At 40.6% G+C, this 20,570-nt stretch overlaps 1 protein-coding gene across 1 annotated transcript in view; it reads left to right on the top strand.

Annotated features, from left to right (window-relative positions):
- HYDIN (HYDIN axonemal central pair apparatus protein) overlaps nt 1-20,570 on the top strand; it is a 329,731-nt gene that overhangs the window by 187,212 nt on the left and 121,949 nt on the right. Inside the window, 3 exon segments of the mRNA XM_088455949.1 lie at nt 4,937-5,114; nt 6,882-6,970; nt 18,237-18,355. Of these exon segments, the coding sequence (XP_088312075.1) occupies nt 4,937-5,114; nt 6,882-6,970; nt 18,237-18,355 (386 nt within the window).

Below are 20,570 nucleotides of genomic sequence, written 5' to 3'. Positions count from 1 at the left end.
CTCCTGTGAGTGTACTCGGTGGTTATATACACAGCTGAGTTATATAAGAGACCTGCACACACTGATGGATACGCGGCATTAGTGTCCTCCTGTGAGTGTACTCGGTGGTTATATACACAGCTGAGCTATATAGGAGACCTGCACACAGTGATGGATACGTGGCATTAGTGTCCTCCTGTGAGTGTACTCGTGGTTATATACACAGCTGAGTTATATAGGAGACCTGCACACACTGATGGATACGTGGCATTAGTGTCCTCCTGTGAGTGTACTCGGTGGTTATATACACAGCTGAGTTATATAGGAGACCTGCACACACTGATGGATACGCGGCATTAGTGTCCTCCTGTGAGTGTACTCGGTGGTTATATACACAGCTGAGTTATATAAGAGACCTGCACACACTGATGGATACGTGGCATTAGTGTCCTCCTGTGAGTGTACTCGGTGGTTATATACACAGCTGAGTTATATAGGAGACCTGCACACAGTGATGGATACGTGGCATTAGTGTCCTCCTGTGAGTGTACTCGGTGGTTATATACACAGCTGAGTTATATAGGAGACCTGCACACAGTGATGGATACGCGGCATTAGTGTCCTCCTGTGAGTGTACTCGGTGGTTATATACACAGCTGAGTTATATAGGAGACCTGCACACAGTGATGGATACGTGGCATTAGTGTCCTCCTGTGAGTGTACTCGGTGGTTATATACACAGCTGAGTTATATAGGAGACCTGCACACAGTGATGGATACGTGGCATTAGTGTCCTCCTGTGAGTGTACTCGGTGGTTATATACACAGCTGAGTTATATAGGAGACCTGCACACAGTGATGGATACGTGGCATTAGTGTCCTCCTGTGAGTGTACTCGGTGGTTATATACACAGCTGAGTTATATAAGAGACCTGCACACACTGATGGATACGCGGCATTAGTGTCCTCCTGTGAGTGTACTCGGTGGTTATATACACAGCTGAGCTATATAGGAGACCTGCACACAGTGATGGATACGTGGCATTAGTGTCCTCCTGTGAGTGTACTCGGTGGTTATATACACAGCTGAGTTATATAGGAGACCTGCACACAGTGATGGATACGTGGCATTAGTGTCCTCCTGTGAGTGTACTCGGTGGTTATATACACAGCTGAGCTATATAGGAGACCTGCACACAGTGATGGATACGTGGCATTAGTGTCCTCCTGTGAGTGTACTCGGTGGTTATATACACAGCTGAGTTATATAGGAGACCTGCACACAGTGATGGATACGTGGCATTAGTGTCCTCCTGTGAGTGTACTCGGTGGTTATATACACAGCTGAGTTATATAGGAGACCTGCACACAGTGATGGATACGTGGCATTAGTGTCCTCCTGTGAGTGTACTCGGTGGTTATATACACAGCTGAGTTATATAGGAGACCTGCACACAGTGATGGATACGTGGCATTAGTGTCCTCCTGTGAGTGTACTCGGTGGTTATATACACAGCTGAGTTATATAGGAGACCTGCACACAGTGATGGATACGTGGCATTAGTGTCCTCCTGTGAGTGTACTCGGTGGTTATATACACAGCTGAGTTATATAGGAGACCTGCACACAGTGATGGATACGTGGCATTAGTGTCCTCCTGTGAGTGTACTCGGTGGTTATATACACAGCTGAGTTATATAGGAGACCTGCACACACTGATGGATACGCGGCATTAGTGTCCTCCTGTGAGTGTACTCGGTGGTTATATACACAGCTGAGTTATATAGGAGACCTGTACACACTGATGGATACGTGGCATTAGTGTCCTCCTGTGAGTGTACTCGGTGGTTATATACACAGCTGAGTTATATAGGAGACCTGCACACACTGATGGATACGCGGCATTAGTGTCCTCCTGTGAGTGTACTCGGTGGTTATATACACAGCTGAGTTATATAAGAGACCTGCACACACTGATGGATACGCGGCATTAGTGTCCTCCTGTGAGTGTACTCGGTGGTTATATACACAGCTGAGCTATATAGGAGACCTGCACACAGTGATGGATACGTGGCATTAGTGTCCTCCTGTGAGTGTACTCGTGGTTATATACACAGCTGAGTTATATAGGAGACCTGCACACACTGATGGATACGTGGCATTAGTGTCCTCCTGTGAGTGTACTCGGTGGTTATATACACAGCTGAGTTATATAGGAGACCTGCACACACTGATGGATACGCGGCATTAGTGTCCTCCTGTGAGTGTACTCGGTGGTTATATACACAGCTGAGTTATATAAGAGACCTGCACACACTGATGGATACGTGGCATTAGTGTCCTCCTGTGAGTGTACTCGGTGGTTATATACACAGCTGAGTTATATAGGAGACCTGCACACAGTGATGGATACGTGGCATTAGTGTCCTCCTGTGAGTGTACTCGGTGGTTATATACACAGCTGAGTTATATAGGAGACCTGCACACAGTGATGGATACGTGGCATTAGTGTCCTCCTGTGAGTGTACTCGGTGGTTATATACACAGCTGAGTTATATAGGAGACCTGCACACAGTGATGGATACGTGGCATTAGTGTCCTCCTGTGAGTGTACTCGGTGGTTATATACACAGCTGAGTTATATAGGAGACCTGCACACAGTGATGGATACGTGGCATTAGTGTCCTCCTGTGAGTGTACTCGGTGGTTATATACACAGCTGAGTTATATAAGAGACCTGCACACACTGATGGATACGCGGCATTAGTGTCCTCCTGTGAGTGTACTCGGTGGTTATATACACAGCTGAGCTATATAGGAGACCTGCACACAGTGATGGATACGTGGCATTAGTGTCCTCCTGTGAGTGTACTCGGTGGTTATATACACAGCTGAGTTATATAGGAGACCTGCACACAGTGATGGATACGTGGCATTAGTGTCCTCCTGTGAGTGTACTCGGTGGTTATATACACAGCTGAGCTATATAGGAGACCTGCACACAGTGATGGATACGTGGCATTAGTGTCCTCCTGTGAGTGTACTCGGTGGTTATATACACAGCTGAGTTATATAGGAGACCTGCACACAGTGATGGATACGTGGCATTAGTGTCCTCCTGTGAGTGTACTCGGTGGTTATATACACAGCTGAGTTATATAGGAGACCTGCACACAGTGATGGATACGTGGCATTAGTGTCCTCCTGTGAGTGTACTCGGTGGTTATATACACAGCTGAGTTATATAGGAGACCTGCACACAGTGATGGACGTCTCTGCTCAGTAATACGTCCTATGAGGGAGCAGACCCCAACTCCGGTCTAATCACACAAAGTCACCACAGAACAAGCTGGGAAGACCAGAGTACAGAAAATAAACCATCGGCCAACCTGAATTACACGTGAGCACAGGGATAGTACATGGGTAAGGATGCTGGGCAGAGCTGTGTAAGCAGGTGTTGTGGCTTCGGTACTGCCATAGGTGTATGGCACGAGAGCTCCGTGTTCTCAGTGTGTACTCCCCTAAGGCCTGGCACTCAGCACTGTGACCACTGGAGGGACTGCTACATGGCTGCCTCTAGCTCATAGTACAGTGTAGCAGCAGGTACAGAGCTAACATTATGTTATATATATGTGATGGTCAGATGCTACTATAGTCCCTATGTCCCCCCACAGACTGCAGCAGCAATTATTATGGTATCAGGGATGAATGTCTGGTTGTTATTAAATAATAAATTGTAATAAAGACACAAAATAAATGAAGAAATGTAGAAGTTGTTACATAATATCTGGTGTTGACAGAGGAGTCTGGGAGCAGAATTCACAGCGTGATACATAGGGCAGATACTGCCACCTAGTGGCTGAGAACTTTTACAACCCGGTTATGGAGGGGACGATAGTATTGGGCATAGGCACATTTTGTTTCTAGAAAAAACGGCTATACACTGTATATATATATTTTGTACTTTTTTGTGCACAAGAAAATGTTACACATCCGTCCTGTCCGGATGCATTTTACGTTTGTCTTTCTAAGTGGTGCAGCAGATGGTGGAGTGGGTCCTTCCTTACCTCTGATTCACGCTCTCACCATTTCCCGCTGAGACTACTGTAACCTCTCAGCCCTCACTCATCACTTCAGTCTATTCTTTTTTTTTTTCATTGAGTATTTTAATTGCAAGTTTTATAAAACGAAACAAAAAAGTTTACAGCATGTGGTCCCGGAATTTCCAGCACGGACTTAGCACATATGAAAAGAGAGACGATGGGCTGAGGAGCCGCCAAAAGGTCACACATATGCCACAGGGAGGGGGGACGGAGACCCCTGCGGGAGCCAAGGCGTATCTTGAAGAATGCCAAAGGGCCAAACCCTGCCAAATTTAAGAGGACATTAACGTTTAAGGCACATGAATCTCTCGTGAGAAATAGTAGTGTTGACCAAACCTAACCATGAGGTAAATATAGGACGCCTGTCATTAGACCTACGCCGGGAGGGTTAGGTTAGGGGCTCCCAGGGGGGACTTAGGGTTAGGCACCCCCCATGGGAGGTTAGGGTTAGGCTAGGGGAAGGGTGGGTTAGGGTTAGGCTAGGGGAAGGGTGGGTTAGGGTTAGGCGCCCCCGTGGAGAGGTTAGGGTTAGGCTGCGGGGAAGGGGGGGGGGTTAGGTTAGGTTTAGCCTCTTAGAGGGGGGTTAGGGTTAGGCACCCCTAAGGGAGGGTTAGGGGGTAGAATTAGGTTAGTTGTGCTTACCTTAGGGACGATCGGGATTTCCTCCTCTGTCGGGCTGCCGCTGCTGGGATTAGAACCGCTGGCCATGCGGTCGGCTGTAAATCATACTGTTTCTTATACTAAAACGTAACAACTTGAAGATGTAAACCCAGGTAACACCGGGTACTTCAGCTAGTAACATGATAAATACTATAATCTCTGGTCTATCACATTCAATCTCCTATGGTTATTAGGGTCACATTCCTGCTGGGGGGGAGGAAATCCTGAAGGTCTCGTATTTTCCTGGAGTCCCAGAATACTTTCAGCGGATCATTCAGCTACATGTTGCCCATCTGGAGCCAGAGATCATTACCCTGCGAGGGGAAGGAGTTTTCCCTCAGATCTGTCTGGACGTTCCGCGTAACATTAAAGGTACATAATAACTACACTGCCTCATTCCAACATCCCACTCTCTCATCCCATCACTGTAGTACCTCATTCCATCCCCCCACTCTCATTCCATCCCCCCCACCCTCTTATTCCATCCCCCCCACTCTTTCATTACATCCCCCCACTCTCTCATTCCATCAATGTTGTACCTCATTTCAACACAACACCCTCTTATTCCATCCCCTACTCTCATTCCATCATCCTACACTCTCATTCCATCACCATTGTACCTCATTCCATCACCATTGTACCTCATTCCATCACCGTTGTACCTCATTTCATCCCCCCACCCTCTTATTCCATCCCCCCACTCTCTCATTCCATCACCCTACTTTCTCATTCCAACATCCCACTCTCTCATTCCATCACTGTTGTACCTCATTCCATCACCCCATCCTCTTATTCCATCCCCCCACTCTTTCCATCACCCCACTCTCTCATTCCATCCCTCCACTCTCTCATTCCATCACTGTTGTACCTCAATCCATTATGCCACCTTATTCCATCCCCCCACTCTCTCATTTCATCCCCCCACTCTCTTATTCCATCCCCTCACTCTCTCATTCCATCTCCGTTGTACCTCATTCCATCCCCCCACTCTCTCATTCCATCCCCTCACTCTCTCATTCCATCCCCTCACTCTCTCATTCCATCTCCGTTGTACCTCATTCCATCCCCCCACTCTCTCATTCCATCCCCTCACTCTCTCATTCCATCCCCTCACTCTCATTCCATCCCCTCACTCTCTTATTCCATCCCCTCTCATTCTATCACCGTTGTACCTCATTCCATCATGCCACTCTTATTCAATCCCCCCACTCTCTTATTTAATCCTCCCACTCTCTCATTCCATCACCGTTGTACCTCATTCCATCATGCCACTCTTATTCCATCCCCCCATTCTCTCATTTCATCCCCCTACTCTCTTATTCCATTCCCTCACTCTCTTATTCCATCCCCTCTCATTCTATCACCGTTGTACCTCATTCCATCATGCCACTCTTATTCCATCCCCCCACTCTCTTATTTAATCCCCCCACTCTCTCATTCCATCACCGTTGTACCTCATTCCATCATGCCACTCTTATTCCATCCCCCCATTCTCTCATTTCATCCCCCTACTCTCTTATTCCATTCCCTCACTCTCTCATTCCATCACCGTTGTACCCCATTCCATCCCCCCACTCTCTCATTCCATCCCCTCACTCTCTCATTCCATCCCCTCACTCTCTCATTCCATCACCGTTGTACCTCATTCCATCCCCTCACTCTCTCATTCCATCCCCTCACTCTCTCATTCCATCCCCTCACTCTCTCATTCCATCCCCTCTCTCTCATTCTATCCCCTCACTCTCTCATTCCATCCCCTCACTCATTCCATCCCCTCACTCTCTCATTCTATCCCCTCACTCATTCCATCCCCCCATTCTGTCACCCCGCTCTCTCATTCTGTCACCCCGCTCTCTCATTCTGTCACCCCGCTCTCTCAGTCCTGCCTGTCTGAGCACTACCGCTGCCCTGTGCCCTAATGCCTTATTACTACATGCCACTGCTTCAGTCAGTACCTCACAGCCTAAATCCTACAGTTCTCTATACTACACACACTCATTCTGTTTCCCATACTTCACTGAGCTAGCTTTCCTGTGGGTGGGTCTTGGGTCATGGTATATACAGTATATATATATATATATATATATATATATATATATATATATATATATATAAATACATTTTATGTATTTCTGGAAGAAGACAGGTTTGAACCATTTTGGAGACTAGCGGAGAAGAAGATGAGAGACAGAGACACCAGCTCGGGTCCGGAGGAATCTGATACCTCTGTAAGATGAGAAGACAACTCCTGTCCTCTCCATTCTGTGTGTTATCTGACAGGACATTGTCTGTGTGTTATACAGAGTTATACAGCCAGTATGTAGTGCATGTGTTATACAGCCAGTATAATAGTGTGTGTGTTATATAGGGTCATACAGCCAGTATGTAGTGCATGTGTTATACAGCCAGTATATAGTGCATGTGTTATACAGCCAGTATGTAGTGCATGTGTTATACAGCCAGTATATAGTGCATGTGTTATACAGCCAGTATGTAGTGCATGTGTTATACAGCCAGTATGTAGTGCATGTGTTATACAGCCAGTATGTAGTGTATGTGTTATACAGCCAGTATATAGTGCATGTGTTATGCAGCCAGTATGTAGTGCATGTGTTATACAGCCAGTATGTAGTGCATGTGTTATACAGCCAGTATGTAGTGCATGTGTTATACAGCCAGTATATAGTGCATGTGTTATACAGCCAGTATGTAGTGCATGTGTTATACAGCCAGTATGTAGTGCATGTGTTATACAGCCAGTATATAGTGTGTGTGTAATATAGGGTCATACAGCCAGTATGTAGTGCATGTGTAATATAGGGTCATACAGCCAGTATGTAGTGCATGTGTTATATAGGGTCATACAGCCAGTATATAGCATATGTGTTATATAGGGTCATACAGCCAGTATATAGTGTATGTGTAATATAGGATCATACAGCCAGTATATAGCGTATGTGTTATATAGGGTCATACAGCCAGTATATAGTGTATGTGTAATATAGGGTCATACAGCCAGTATATAGTGTATGTGTAATATAGGGTCATACAGCCAGTATGTAGTGTATGTGTTTATATAGGATTATACAGCCAGTATATAGTGTATGTGTAATATAGGGTCATACAGCCAGTATATAGTGTATGTGTAATATAGGGTCATACAGCCAGTATATAGTGTATGTGTAATATAGGGTCATACAGCCAGTATGTAGTGTATGTGTTTATATAGGATTATACAGCCAGTATATAGTGTATGTGTAATATAGAGTCATACAGCCAGTATATAGTGTATGTGTAATATAGGGTCATACAGCCAGTATATAGTGTATGTGTAATATAGGGTCATACAGCCAGTATATAGTGTATGTGTAATATAGGGTCATACAGCCAGTATATAGTGTATGTGTAATATAGGGTCATACAGCCAGTATATAGTGTATGTGTAATATAGGGTCATACAGCCAGTATATAGTGTATGTGTAATATAGGGTCATACAGCCAGTATATAGTGTATGTGTAATATAGGGTCATACAGCCAGTATGTAGTGTATGTGTAATATAGGGTCATACAGCCAGTATATAGTGTATGTGTAATATAGGGTCATACAGCCAGTATATAGTGTATGTGTAATATAGGGTCATACAGCCAGTATATAGTGTATGTGTAATATAGGGTCATACAGCCAGTATATAGTGTATGTGTAATATAGGGTCATACAGCCAGTATATAGTGTATGTGTTATACAGCCAGTATATAGTGTATGTGTTATACAGTCAGTATATAGTGTATGTGTTATACAGCCAGTATATAGTGTATGTGTTATACAGTCAGTATATAGTGTATGTGTAATATAGGGTCATACAGCCAGTATATAGTGTATGTGTAATATAGGGTCATACAGCCAGTATATAGTGTATGTGTAATATAGGATCATACAGCCAGTATATAGTGTGTGTGTAATATAGGGTCATACAGCCAGTATATAGTGTATGTGTAATATAGGGTCATACAGCCAGTATATAGTGTGTGTGTAATATAGGGTCATACAGCCAGTATATAGTGTATGTGTAATATAGGATCATACAGCCAGTATATAGTGTGTGTGTAATATAGGGTCATACAGCCAGTATAATAGTGTGTGTGTAATATAGGGTCATACAGCCAGTATGTAGTGTATGTGTTATATAGGGTTATACAGCCAGTATATAGTGTATGTGTAATATAGGGTCATACAGCCAGTATATAGTGTATGTGTAATATAGGGTCATACAGCCAGTATATAGTGTATGTGTAATATAGGGTCATACAGCCAGTATATAGTGTATGTGTAATATAGGGTCATACAGCCAGTATATAGTGTATGTGTAATATAGGGTCATACAGCCAGTATGTAGTGTATGTGTTATATAGGGTTATACAGCCAGTATATAGTGTATGTGTAATATAGGGTCATACAGCCAGTATATAGTGTATGTGTAATATAGGGTCATACAGCCAGTATATAGTGTATGTGTAATATAGGGTTATACAGCCAGTATATAGTGTATGTGTAATATAGGGTCATACAGCCAGTATATAGTGTATGTGTAATATAGGGTCATACAGCCAGTATATAGTGTATGTGTTATACAGCCAGTATATAGTGCATGTGTTATACAGCCAGTATATAGTGTATGTGTTATACAGCCAGTATATAGTGTATGTGTTATACAGCCAGTATATAGTGCATGTGTAATATAGGGTCATACAGCCAGTATATAGTGTATGTGTAATATAGGGTCATACAGCCAGTATATAGTGTATGTGTTATACAGCCAGTATATAGTGCATGTGTTATACAGCCAGTATATAGTGTATGTGTTATACAGCCAGTATATAGTGCATGTGTTATACAGCCAGTATATAGTGTATGTGTTATACAGCCAGTATATAGTGTATGTGTTATACAGCCAGTATATAGTGTATGTGTAATATAGGGTCATACAGCCAGTATGTAGTGTATGTGTTATATAGGGTCATACAGCCAGTATAATAGTGTGTGTGTAATATAGGGTCATACAGCCAGTATATAGTGTGTGTGTAATATAGGGTCATACAGCCAGTATATAGTGTATGTGTAATATAGGGTCATACAGCCAGTATATAGTGTATGTGTTATACAGCCAGTATATAGTGCATGTGTTATACAGCCAGTATATAGTGTATGTGTTATACAGCCAGTATATAGTGCATGTGTTATACAGCCAGTATATAGTGTATGTGTTATACAGCCAGTATATAGTGTATGTGTTATACAGCCAGTATATAGTGTATGTGTAATATAGGGTCATACAGCCAGTATGTAGTGTATGTGTTATATAGGGTCATACAGCCAGTATATAGCGTATGTGTGATATAGGGTCATACAGCCAGTATAATAGTGTGTGTGTAATATAGGGTCATACAGCCAGTATATAGTGTGTGTGTAATATAGGGTCATACAGCCAGTATATAGCGTATGTGTAATATAGGGTCATACAGCCAGTATATAGTGTATGTGTAATATAGGGTCATACAGCCAGTATATAGTGTATGTGTAATATAGGGTCATACAGCCAGTATATAGTGTATGTGTAATATAGGGTCATACAGCCAGTATATAGTGTATGTGTAATATAGGGTCATACAGCCAGTATATAGTGTATGTGTAATATAGGGTCATACAGCCAGTATATAGTGTATGTGTTATACAGCCAGTATGTAGTGCATGTGTTATACAGCCAGTATGTAGTGTATGTGTTATACAGTCAGTATATAGTGTATGTGTTATACAGCCAGTATATAGTGTATGTGTTATACAGCCAGTATATAGTGTATGTGTAATATAGGGTCATACAGCCAGTATATAGTGTATGTGTAATATAGGGTCATACAGCCAGTATATAGTGTATGTGTTATACAGCCAGTATGTAGTGCATGTGTTATACAGCCAGTATATAGTGTATGTGTAATATAGGGTCATACAGCCAGTATATAGTGTATGTGTTATATAGGGTTATACAGCCAGTATATAGTGTATGTGTAATATAGGGTCATACAGCCAGTATATAGTGTATGTGTTATATAGGGTTATACAGCCAGTATATAGTGTATGTGTAATATAGGGTCATACAGCCAGTATATAGTGTATGTGTTATATAGGGTTATACAGCCAGTATATAGTGTATGTGTAATATAGGGTCATACAGCCAGTATATAGTGTATGTGTTATATAGGGTCATACAGCCAGTATATAGTGTATGTGTAATATAGGGTCATACAGCCAGTATAATAGTGTGTGTGTAATATAGGGTCATACAGCCAGTATATAGTGTATGTGTTATATAGGGTCATACAGCCAGTATATAGTGTATGTGTAATATAGGGTCATACAGCCAGTATATAGTGTGTGTGTAATATAGGGTCATACAGCCAGTATATAGTGTATGTGTAATATAGGGTCATACAGCCAGTATGTAGTGTATGTGTAATATAGGGTCATACAGCCAGTATATAGTGTATGTGTTATATAGGGTCATACAGCCAGTATATAGTGTATGTGTAATATAGGGTCATACAGCCAGTATATAGTGTATGTGTAATATAGGGTCATACAGCCAGTATATAGTGTATGTCTTTATATAGGATTATACAGCCAGTATATAGTGTATGTGTAATATAGGGTCATACAGCCAGTATATAGTGTATGTGTAATATAGGGTCATACAGCCAGTATGTAGTGTATGTGTAATATAGGGTCATACAGCCAGTATATAGTGTATGTGTTATACAGGGTCATACAGCCAGTATATAGTGTATGTGTAATATAGGGTCATACAGCCAGTATATAGTGTATGTGTAATATAGGGTCATACAGCCAGTATATAGTGTATGTGTAATATAGGGTCATACAGCCAGTATATAGTGTATGTGTAATATAGGGTCATACAGCCAGTATATAGTGTGTGTGTAATATAGGGTCATACAGCCAGTATATAGTGTATGTGTAATATAGGGTCATACAGCCAGTATATAGTGTATGTGTAATATAGGGTCATACAGCCAGTATGTAGTGTATGTGTTATACAGCCAGTATATAGTGTATGTGTAATATAGGGTCATACAGCCAGTATATAGTGTATGTGTTATATAGGGTTATACAGCCAGTATATAGTGTATGTGTAATATAGGGTCATACAGCCAGTATATAGTGTATGTGTAATATAGAGTCATACAGCCAGTATATAGTGTATGTGTAATATAGAGTCATACAGCCAGTATATAGTGTATGTGTAATATAGGGTCATACAGCCAGCATATAGTGTATGTGTAATATAGGGTCATACAGCCAGTATATAGTGTATGTGTAATATAGGGTCATACAGCCAGTATATAGTGTATGTGTAATATAGGGTCATACAGCCAGTATATAGTGTATGTGTAATATAGGGTCATACAGCCAGTATATTGTGTATGTGTAATATAGGGTCATACAGCCAGTATATAGTGTATGTGTAATATAGGGTCATACAGCCAGTATGTAGTGTATGTGTTTATATAGGATTATACAGCCAGTATATAGTGTATGTGTAATATAGGGTCATACAGCCAGTATATAGTGTATGTGTAATATAGGGTCATACAGCCAGTATATAGTGTATGTGTAATATAGGGTCATACAGCCAGTATATAGTGTATGTGTTTATATAGGATTATACAGCCAGTATATAGTGTATGTGTAATATAGGGTCATACAGCCAGTATATAGTGTATGTGTTTATATAGGATTATACAGCCAGTATATAGTGTATGTGTAATATAGGGTCATACAGCCAGTATATAGTGTATGTGTTATATAGGGTTATACAGCCAGTATATAGTGTATGTGTAATATAGGGTCATACAGCCAGTATATAGTGTATGTGTAATATAGGGTCATACAGCCAGTATATAGTGTATGTGTAATATAGGGTCATACAGCCAGTATATAGTGTATGTGTAATATAGGGTCATACAGCCAGTATGTAGTGTATGTGTTTATATAGGATTATACAGCCAGTATATAGTGTATGTGTAATATAGGGTTATACAGCCAGTATATAGTGTATGTGTAATATAGGGTCATACAGCCAGTATATAGTGTGTGTGTAATATAGGGTCATACAGCCAGTATATAGTGTATGTGTAATATAGGGTCATACAGCCAGTATATAGTGTATGTGTAATATAGGGTCATACAGCCAGTATATAGTGTATGTGTAATATAGGGTCATACAGCCAGTATATAGTGTATGTGTAATATAGGGTCATACAGCCAGTATATAGTGTATGTGTAATATAGGGTCATACAGCCAGTATATAGTGTATGTGTTATATAGGGTCATACAGCCAGTATAATAGTGTGTGTGTAATATAGGGTCATACAGCCAGTATATAGTGTATGTGTAATATAGGGTCATACAGCCAGTATATAGTGTATGTGTAATATAGGGTCATACAGCCAGTATATAGTGTATGTGTAATATAGGGTCATACAGCCAGTATATAGTGTGTGTGTAATATAGGGTCATACAGCCAGTATATAGTGTATGTGTAATATAGGGTCATACAGCCAGTATATAGTGTATGTGTAATATAGGGTCATACAGCCAGTATATAGTGTATGTGTAATATAGGGTTATACAGCCAGTATATAGTGTATGTGTAATATAGGGTCATACAGCCAGTATATAGTGTATGTGTTATATAGGGTCATACAGCCAGTATATAGTGTATGTAGTGTATGTGTTATACAGCCAGTATATAGTGTATGTGTAATATAGGGTCACACAGCCAGTATATAGTGTATGTGTTATATAGGGTCATACAGCCAGTATAATAGTGTATGTGTAATATAGGGTCATACAGCCAGTATATAGTGTATGTGTTATATAGGATTATACAGCCAGTATATAGTGTGTGTGTAATATAGGGTCATACAGCCAGTATATAGTGTATGTGTAATATAGGGTCATACAGCCAGTATGTAGTGTATGTGTTATACAGCCAGTATATAGTGTATGTGTAATATAGAGTCATACAGCCAGTATATAGTGTATGTGTAATATAGGGTCATACAGTCAGTATGTAGTGTATGTGTTATACAGCCAGTATGTAGTGCATGTGTTATACAGCCAGTATATAGTGTATGTGTAATATAGGGTCATACAGCCAGTATATAGTGTATGTGTTATATAGGGTTATACAGCCAGTATATAGTGTATGTGTAATATAGGGTCATACAGCCAGTATATAGTGTATGTGTAATACAGGGTCATACAGCCAGTATATAGTGTATGTGTAATATAGGGTCATACAGCCAGTATATAGTGTATGTGTAATATAGGGTCATACAGCCAGTATATAGTGTATGTGTAATATAGGGTCATACAGCCAGTATATAGTGTATGTGTAATATAGGGTCATACAGCCAGTATATAGTGTATGTGTAATATAGGGTCATACAGCCAGTATAATAGTGTGTGTGTAATATAGGGTCATACAGCCAGTATATAGTGTATGTGTAATATAGGGTCATACAGCCAGTATATAGTGTATGTGTAATATAGGGTCATACAGCCAGTATATAGTGTATGTGTAATATAGGGTTATACAGCCGGTATATAGTGTGTGTGTAATATAGGGTCATACAGCCAGTATATAGTGTATTTGTAATATAGGGTCATACAGCCAGTATATAGTGTATGTGTTATACAGGGTCATACAGCCAGTATATAGCGTATGTGTTATATAGGGTCATACAGCCAGTATATAGTGTATGTGTAATATAGGGTCATACAGCCAGTATATAGTGTATGTGTAATATAGGGTCATACAGCCAGTATATAGTGTATGTGTTATACAGGGTCATACAGCCAGTGTATAGTGTATGTGTTATACAGGGTCATACAGCCAGTATATAGTGTATGTGTAATATAGGGTCATACAGCCAGTATGTAGTGTATGTGTTAGACAGCCAGTATATAGTGTATGTGTTACATAGGGTCATACAGCCAGTATATAGTGTATGTGTAATATAGGGTCATACAGCCAGTATATAGTGTATGTGTTACATAGGGTCATACAGCCAGTATATAGTGTATGTGTAATATAGGGTCATACAGCCAGTATATAGTGTATGTGTAATATAGGGTCATACAGCCAGTATATAGTGTATGTGTAATATAGGGTCATACAGCCAGTATATAGTGTATGTGTAATATAGGGACATACAGCCGGTATATAGTGTATGTGTAATATAGGGTTATACAGCTGGTATATAGTGTGTGTGTTATATAGGGTCATACAGCCAGTATATAGTGTATGTGTAATATAGGGTCATACAGCCAGTATGTAGTGTATGTGTAATATAGGGTCATACAGCCAGTATATAGTGTATGTGTAATATAGGGACATACAGCCGTATATAGTGTATGTGTAATATAGGGTTATACAGCCGGTATATAGTGTGTGTGTTATATAGGGTCATACAGCCAGTATATAGTGTGTGTGTTATATAGGGTCATACAGCCAGTATATAGTGTATGTGTAATATAGGGACATACAGCCAGTATATAGTGTATGTGTAATATAGGGTCATACAGCCGGTATATAGTGTGTGTGTTATATAGGGTCATACAGCCAGTATATAGTGTATGTGTAATATAGGGTCATACAGCCAGTATATAGTGTATGTGTAATATAGGGTCATACAGCCAGTATATAGCGTATGTGTAATATAGGGTCATACAGCCAGTATATAGCGTATGTGTTATATAGGGTCATACAGCCAGTATATAGTGTATGTGTAATATAGGGTCATACAGCCAGTATATAGTGTATGTGTAATATAGGGTCATACAGCCAGTATATAGCGTATGTGTTATATAGGGTCATACAGCCAGTATATAGTGTATGTGTAATATAGGGTCATACAGCCAGTATATAGTGTATGTGTAATATAGGGTCATACAGCCAGTATATAGTGTATGTGTAATATAGGGTCATACAGCCAGTATATAGTGTATGTGTAATATAGTGTCATACAGCCAGTATATAGTGTATGTGTAATATAGGGTCATACAGCCAGTATATAGTGTATGTGTAATATAGGGTCATACAGCCAGTATATAGTGTATGTGTAATATAGAGTCATACAGCCAGTATATAGTGTATGTGTAATATAGGGTCATACAGCCAGTATTTAGTGTGTGTGTAATATAGGGTCATACAGCCAGTATATAGTGTATGTGTAATATAGGGTCATACAGCCAGTATATAGTGTATGTGTAATATAGGGTCATACAGCCAGTATATAGTGTATGTGTTATATAGGGTCATACAGCCAGTATATAGTGTATGTGTTATATAGGGTCATACAGCCAGTATATAGTGTGTGTGTAATATAGGGTCATACAGCCAGTATAATAGTGTATGTGTAATATAGGGTCATACAGCCAGTATATAGTGTATGTGTAATATAGGGTCATACAGCCAGTATTTAGTGTGTGTGTAATATAGGGTCATACAGCCAGTATATAGTGTATGTGTAATATAGGGTCATACAGCCAGTATTTAGTGTGTGTGTAATATAGGGTCATACAGCCAGTATATAGTGTATGTGTAATATAGGGACATACAGCCTATATATAGTGTATGTGTAATATAGGGTCATACAGCCAGTATTTAGTGTGTGTGTAATATAGGGTCATACAGCCAGTATTTAGTGTGTGTGTAATATAGGGTCATACAGCCAGTATATAGTGTATGTGTAATATAGGGTCATACAGCCAGTATATAGTGTATGTGTAATATAGGGTCATACAGCCAGTATATAGTGTGTGTGTAATATAGGATTATACAGCCAGTATATAGTGTATGTGTAATATAGGGTCATACAGCCAGTATATAGTGTATGTGTAATATAGGGTCATACAGCCAGTATATAGTGTATGTGTAATATAGGGTCATACAGCCAGTATATAGTGTATGTGTAATATAGGGTCATACAGCCAGTATATAGTGTATGTGTAATATAGAGTCATACAGCCAGTATATAGTGTATGTGTAATATAGGGTTATACAGCCAGTATATAGTGTATGTGTAATATAGGGTCATACAGCCAGTATATAGTGTATGTGTAATATAGGGTCATACAGCCAGTATATAGTGTATGTGTAATATAGGGTCATACAGCCAGTATTTAGTGTGTGTGTAATATAGGGTCATACAGCCAGTATATAGTGTATGTGTAATATAGGGTCATACAGCCAGTATTTAGTGTGTGTGTAATATAGGGTCATACAGCCAGTATATAGTGTATGTGTAATATAGGGACATACAGCCTATATATAGTGTATGTGTAATATAGGGTCATACAGCCAGTATTTAGTGTGTGTGTAATATAGGGTCATACAGCCAGTATTTAGTGTGTGTGTAATATAGGGTCATACAGCCAGTATATAGTGTATGTGTAATATAGGGTCATACAGCCAGTATATAGTGTATGTGTAATATAGGGTCATACAGCCAGTATATAGTGTGTGTGTAATATAGGATTATACAGCCAGTATATAGTGTATGTGTAATATAGGGTCATACAGCCAGTATATAGTGTATGTGTAATATAGGGTCATACAGCCAGTATATAGTGTATGTGTAATATAGGGTCATACAGCCAGTATATAGTGTATGTGTAATATAGGGTCATACAGCCAGTATATAGTGTATGTGTAATATAGAGTCATACAGCCAGTATATAGTGTATGTGTAATATAGGGTTATACAGCCAGTATATAGTGTATGTGTAATATAGGGTCATACAGCCAGTATATAGTGTGTGTGTAATATAGGGTCATACAGCCAGTATGTAGTGTATGTGTTATATAGGGTCATACAGCCAGTATATAGTGTATGTGTTATACAGGGTCATACAGCCAGTATATAGTGTATGTGTAATATAGGGTCATACAGCCAGTATGTAGTGTATGTGTAATATAGGGTCATACAGCCAGTATGTAGTGTATGTGTTATATAGGGTCATACAGCCAGTATATAGTGTATGTGTAATATAGGGTCATACAGCCAGTATATAGTGTATGTGTAATATAGGGTCATACAGCCAGTATGTAGTGTATGTGTAATATAGGGTCATACAGCCAGTATATAGTGTATGTGTAATATAGGGTCATACAGCCAGTATATAGTGTATGTGTAATATAGGGTCATACAGCCAGTATATAGTGTATGTGTAATATAGGGTCATACAGCCAGTATATAGTGTATGTGTAATATAGGGTCATACAGCCAGTATATAGTGTATGTGTTATATAGGGTCATACAGCCAGTATATAGTGTATGTGTAATATAGGGTTTTACAGATGAGAAATCCTTATATAAAGACCATGTTCTTATTGCCCGTGTCCTCCTTACACAGACGGATGCTTTTCTGCTAATGGAGGTCGAGCGTTTGTTAATTGAGAAACATGTGAATGATGAACGTAACATGGGGGTAACGGCTGACAGCAGCCAGAAGTCACGCAGAAAACTGCTCAAGTGAGTATTTAATGTTTTATATATCATAACTATCATTGGTTTGTACTGATCTGCTGCATTCTCAGCCTTAGGGCCGGACTCAATTAGAAGCGAAATCGGACGATTTTCGCCAAAGAACGGGCGAAAATGGGATAGGCGAAAAAGTTTGGAATTTGCGTCTGTACCCCAAAAAATGGCTGACGTACATCGGAAATTATTTTAGAAGTGTACAATTGGCCGTAATTAAAGTATTTTGGGGACTTAATTTGCGTTGGTTGGTGGTTATTTGCGTATATGGAAAAACACTATAAAATGATAGAAAACTATTTTTTTCCAGAAAATTACTGTTGCACGTAATTTTGGGGTGCGTTGAAATGGGTGCAAGTATATTTTCGTATCGTAAAAGCGCAATTTAATAACGTTAAAAAGCACCTGCTGCAGCCACATACAATATTTAAAACATTTGACGCATCCATACCGCCCCCCGAAAAAGCAGACCTAAAACGTTAAACCCGTTTTCAAAGTTTTTTTTTTTTTTTCCTCCACAAATTGGACCGGTCGTTTTTCTCCAAATTATACATCTTTAAAAAAAAAAAAAAAAAAGTAGGGTAATTTAGTATTATTGGGGGTGTCCAAAGGGTTCTGAAAGAAATCCCCACATTTATAGTCAAAAATAGAGATTTTGCAATTTTTTTCTCCTGGTCTTCGGTTGAGAAAACATTTTGCCTGTTTGGCGAAAATCTGCCATTTTTGCCGGGTTTTTTTTGGCAAAAATAGATTGGTATAGGGCATATTCTCATTTGCATAACCCCACCCACCTTCTTTACCAGTCTTCGATAGGTGTAAGGGGATTTACTCATCTGCATAACTCCACCTACATTAATTACCAGTGTCAGTGGAGTGTAGGGGCATATTCTCATCTGCATAACTCCACCCACATTCTTTACCAGCGTGGGTGTGAGGCAGGGATGGGGAACCTCAGGCACTGGGGCTGTATGAGGCCCCCGGAAACCTTTGGTCTGGCCCTTTGAGCTTTTCTCTGTTAGCCTCATCTGGCTAACACTGTGCCCAGAATGGCACCCCACAGCTAGAATCTATGCAGCAGTGCCAGCTGGAGCATCCTTAGGACGCTTCAGACAGTCACACTGCTGCCCTTACAGCATCGGGCATTGCTGTAATCACTGGTGATTGTAGCACCGCTCACGTGTGACGTCACATGGAGGGGGCGTGGCCTGCAACGGGACAGTATATAATGTTATATATATCAAAATGGCCCTCGGCAGAAAAAAGGTTCCCCAACCCTGGTGTAATGGGATATTCTCATCCGCATAACTCCTCCCACATTATTACCGGTGTCAGATAGGTGTAGATTTCCCTCTGTGTACCTCCTCCTCCTCCCACATTATTACCGGTGTCAGATAGGTGTAGATTTCCCTCTGTGTACCTCCTCCTCCTCCCACATTATTACCGGTGTCAGATGGGTGTAGATTGCCGTCTGTGTACCTCCTCCTCCCACATTATTACCAGTGTCAGATGGGTGTAGATTGCCGTCTGTGTTCCTCCTCCTCCTCCCACATTATTACCCGTGTCAGATGGGTGTAGATTGCCGTCTGTGTACCTCCTCCTCCTCCCACATTATTACCCGTGTCAGATGGGTGTAGATTGCCCTCTGTGTACCTCCTCCTCCCACATTATTACCAGTGTCAGATGGGTGTAGATTGCCCTCTGTGTACCTCCTCCTCCCACATTATTACCCGTGTCAGATGGGTGTAGATTGCCGTCTGTGTACCTCCTCCTCCTCCCACATTATTACCGGTGTCAGATGGATGTAGATTGCCCTCTGTGTACCTCCTCCTCCCACATTATTACCGGTGTCAGATGGGTGTAGATTACTCTCTGTGTACCTCCTCCTCCCACATTATTACCGGTGTCAGATGGGTGTAGATTGCCCTCTGTGTACCTCCTCCTCCTCCCACATTATTACCGGTGTCAGATGGGTGTAGATTGCCCTCTGTGTACCTCCTCCTCCCCCCACATTATTACCAGTGTCAGATGGGTATAGATTGCCGTCTGTGTACCTCCTCCTCCCACATTATTACCGGTGTCAGATGGGTGTAGATTGCCGTCTGTGTACCTCCTCCTCCTCCCACATTATTACCAGTGTCAGATGGGTGTAGATTGCCGTCTGTGTACCTCCTCCTCCTCCCACATTATTACCAGTCAGATGGGTGTAGAT

The sequence above is a fragment of the Taudactylus pleione genome, unplaced genomic scaffold (assembly GCF_031769625.1).
Source record: "Taudactylus pleione unplaced genomic scaffold, aTauple2 ptg000681l, whole genome shotgun sequence".
Lineage (NCBI taxonomy): Eukaryota > Metazoa > Chordata > Amphibia > Anura > Myobatrachidae > Taudactylus > Taudactylus pleione.
The sequence above is the reverse complement of the archived record's forward strand: the minus strand, read 5'-3'. Positions and strand labels throughout refer to the sequence as shown.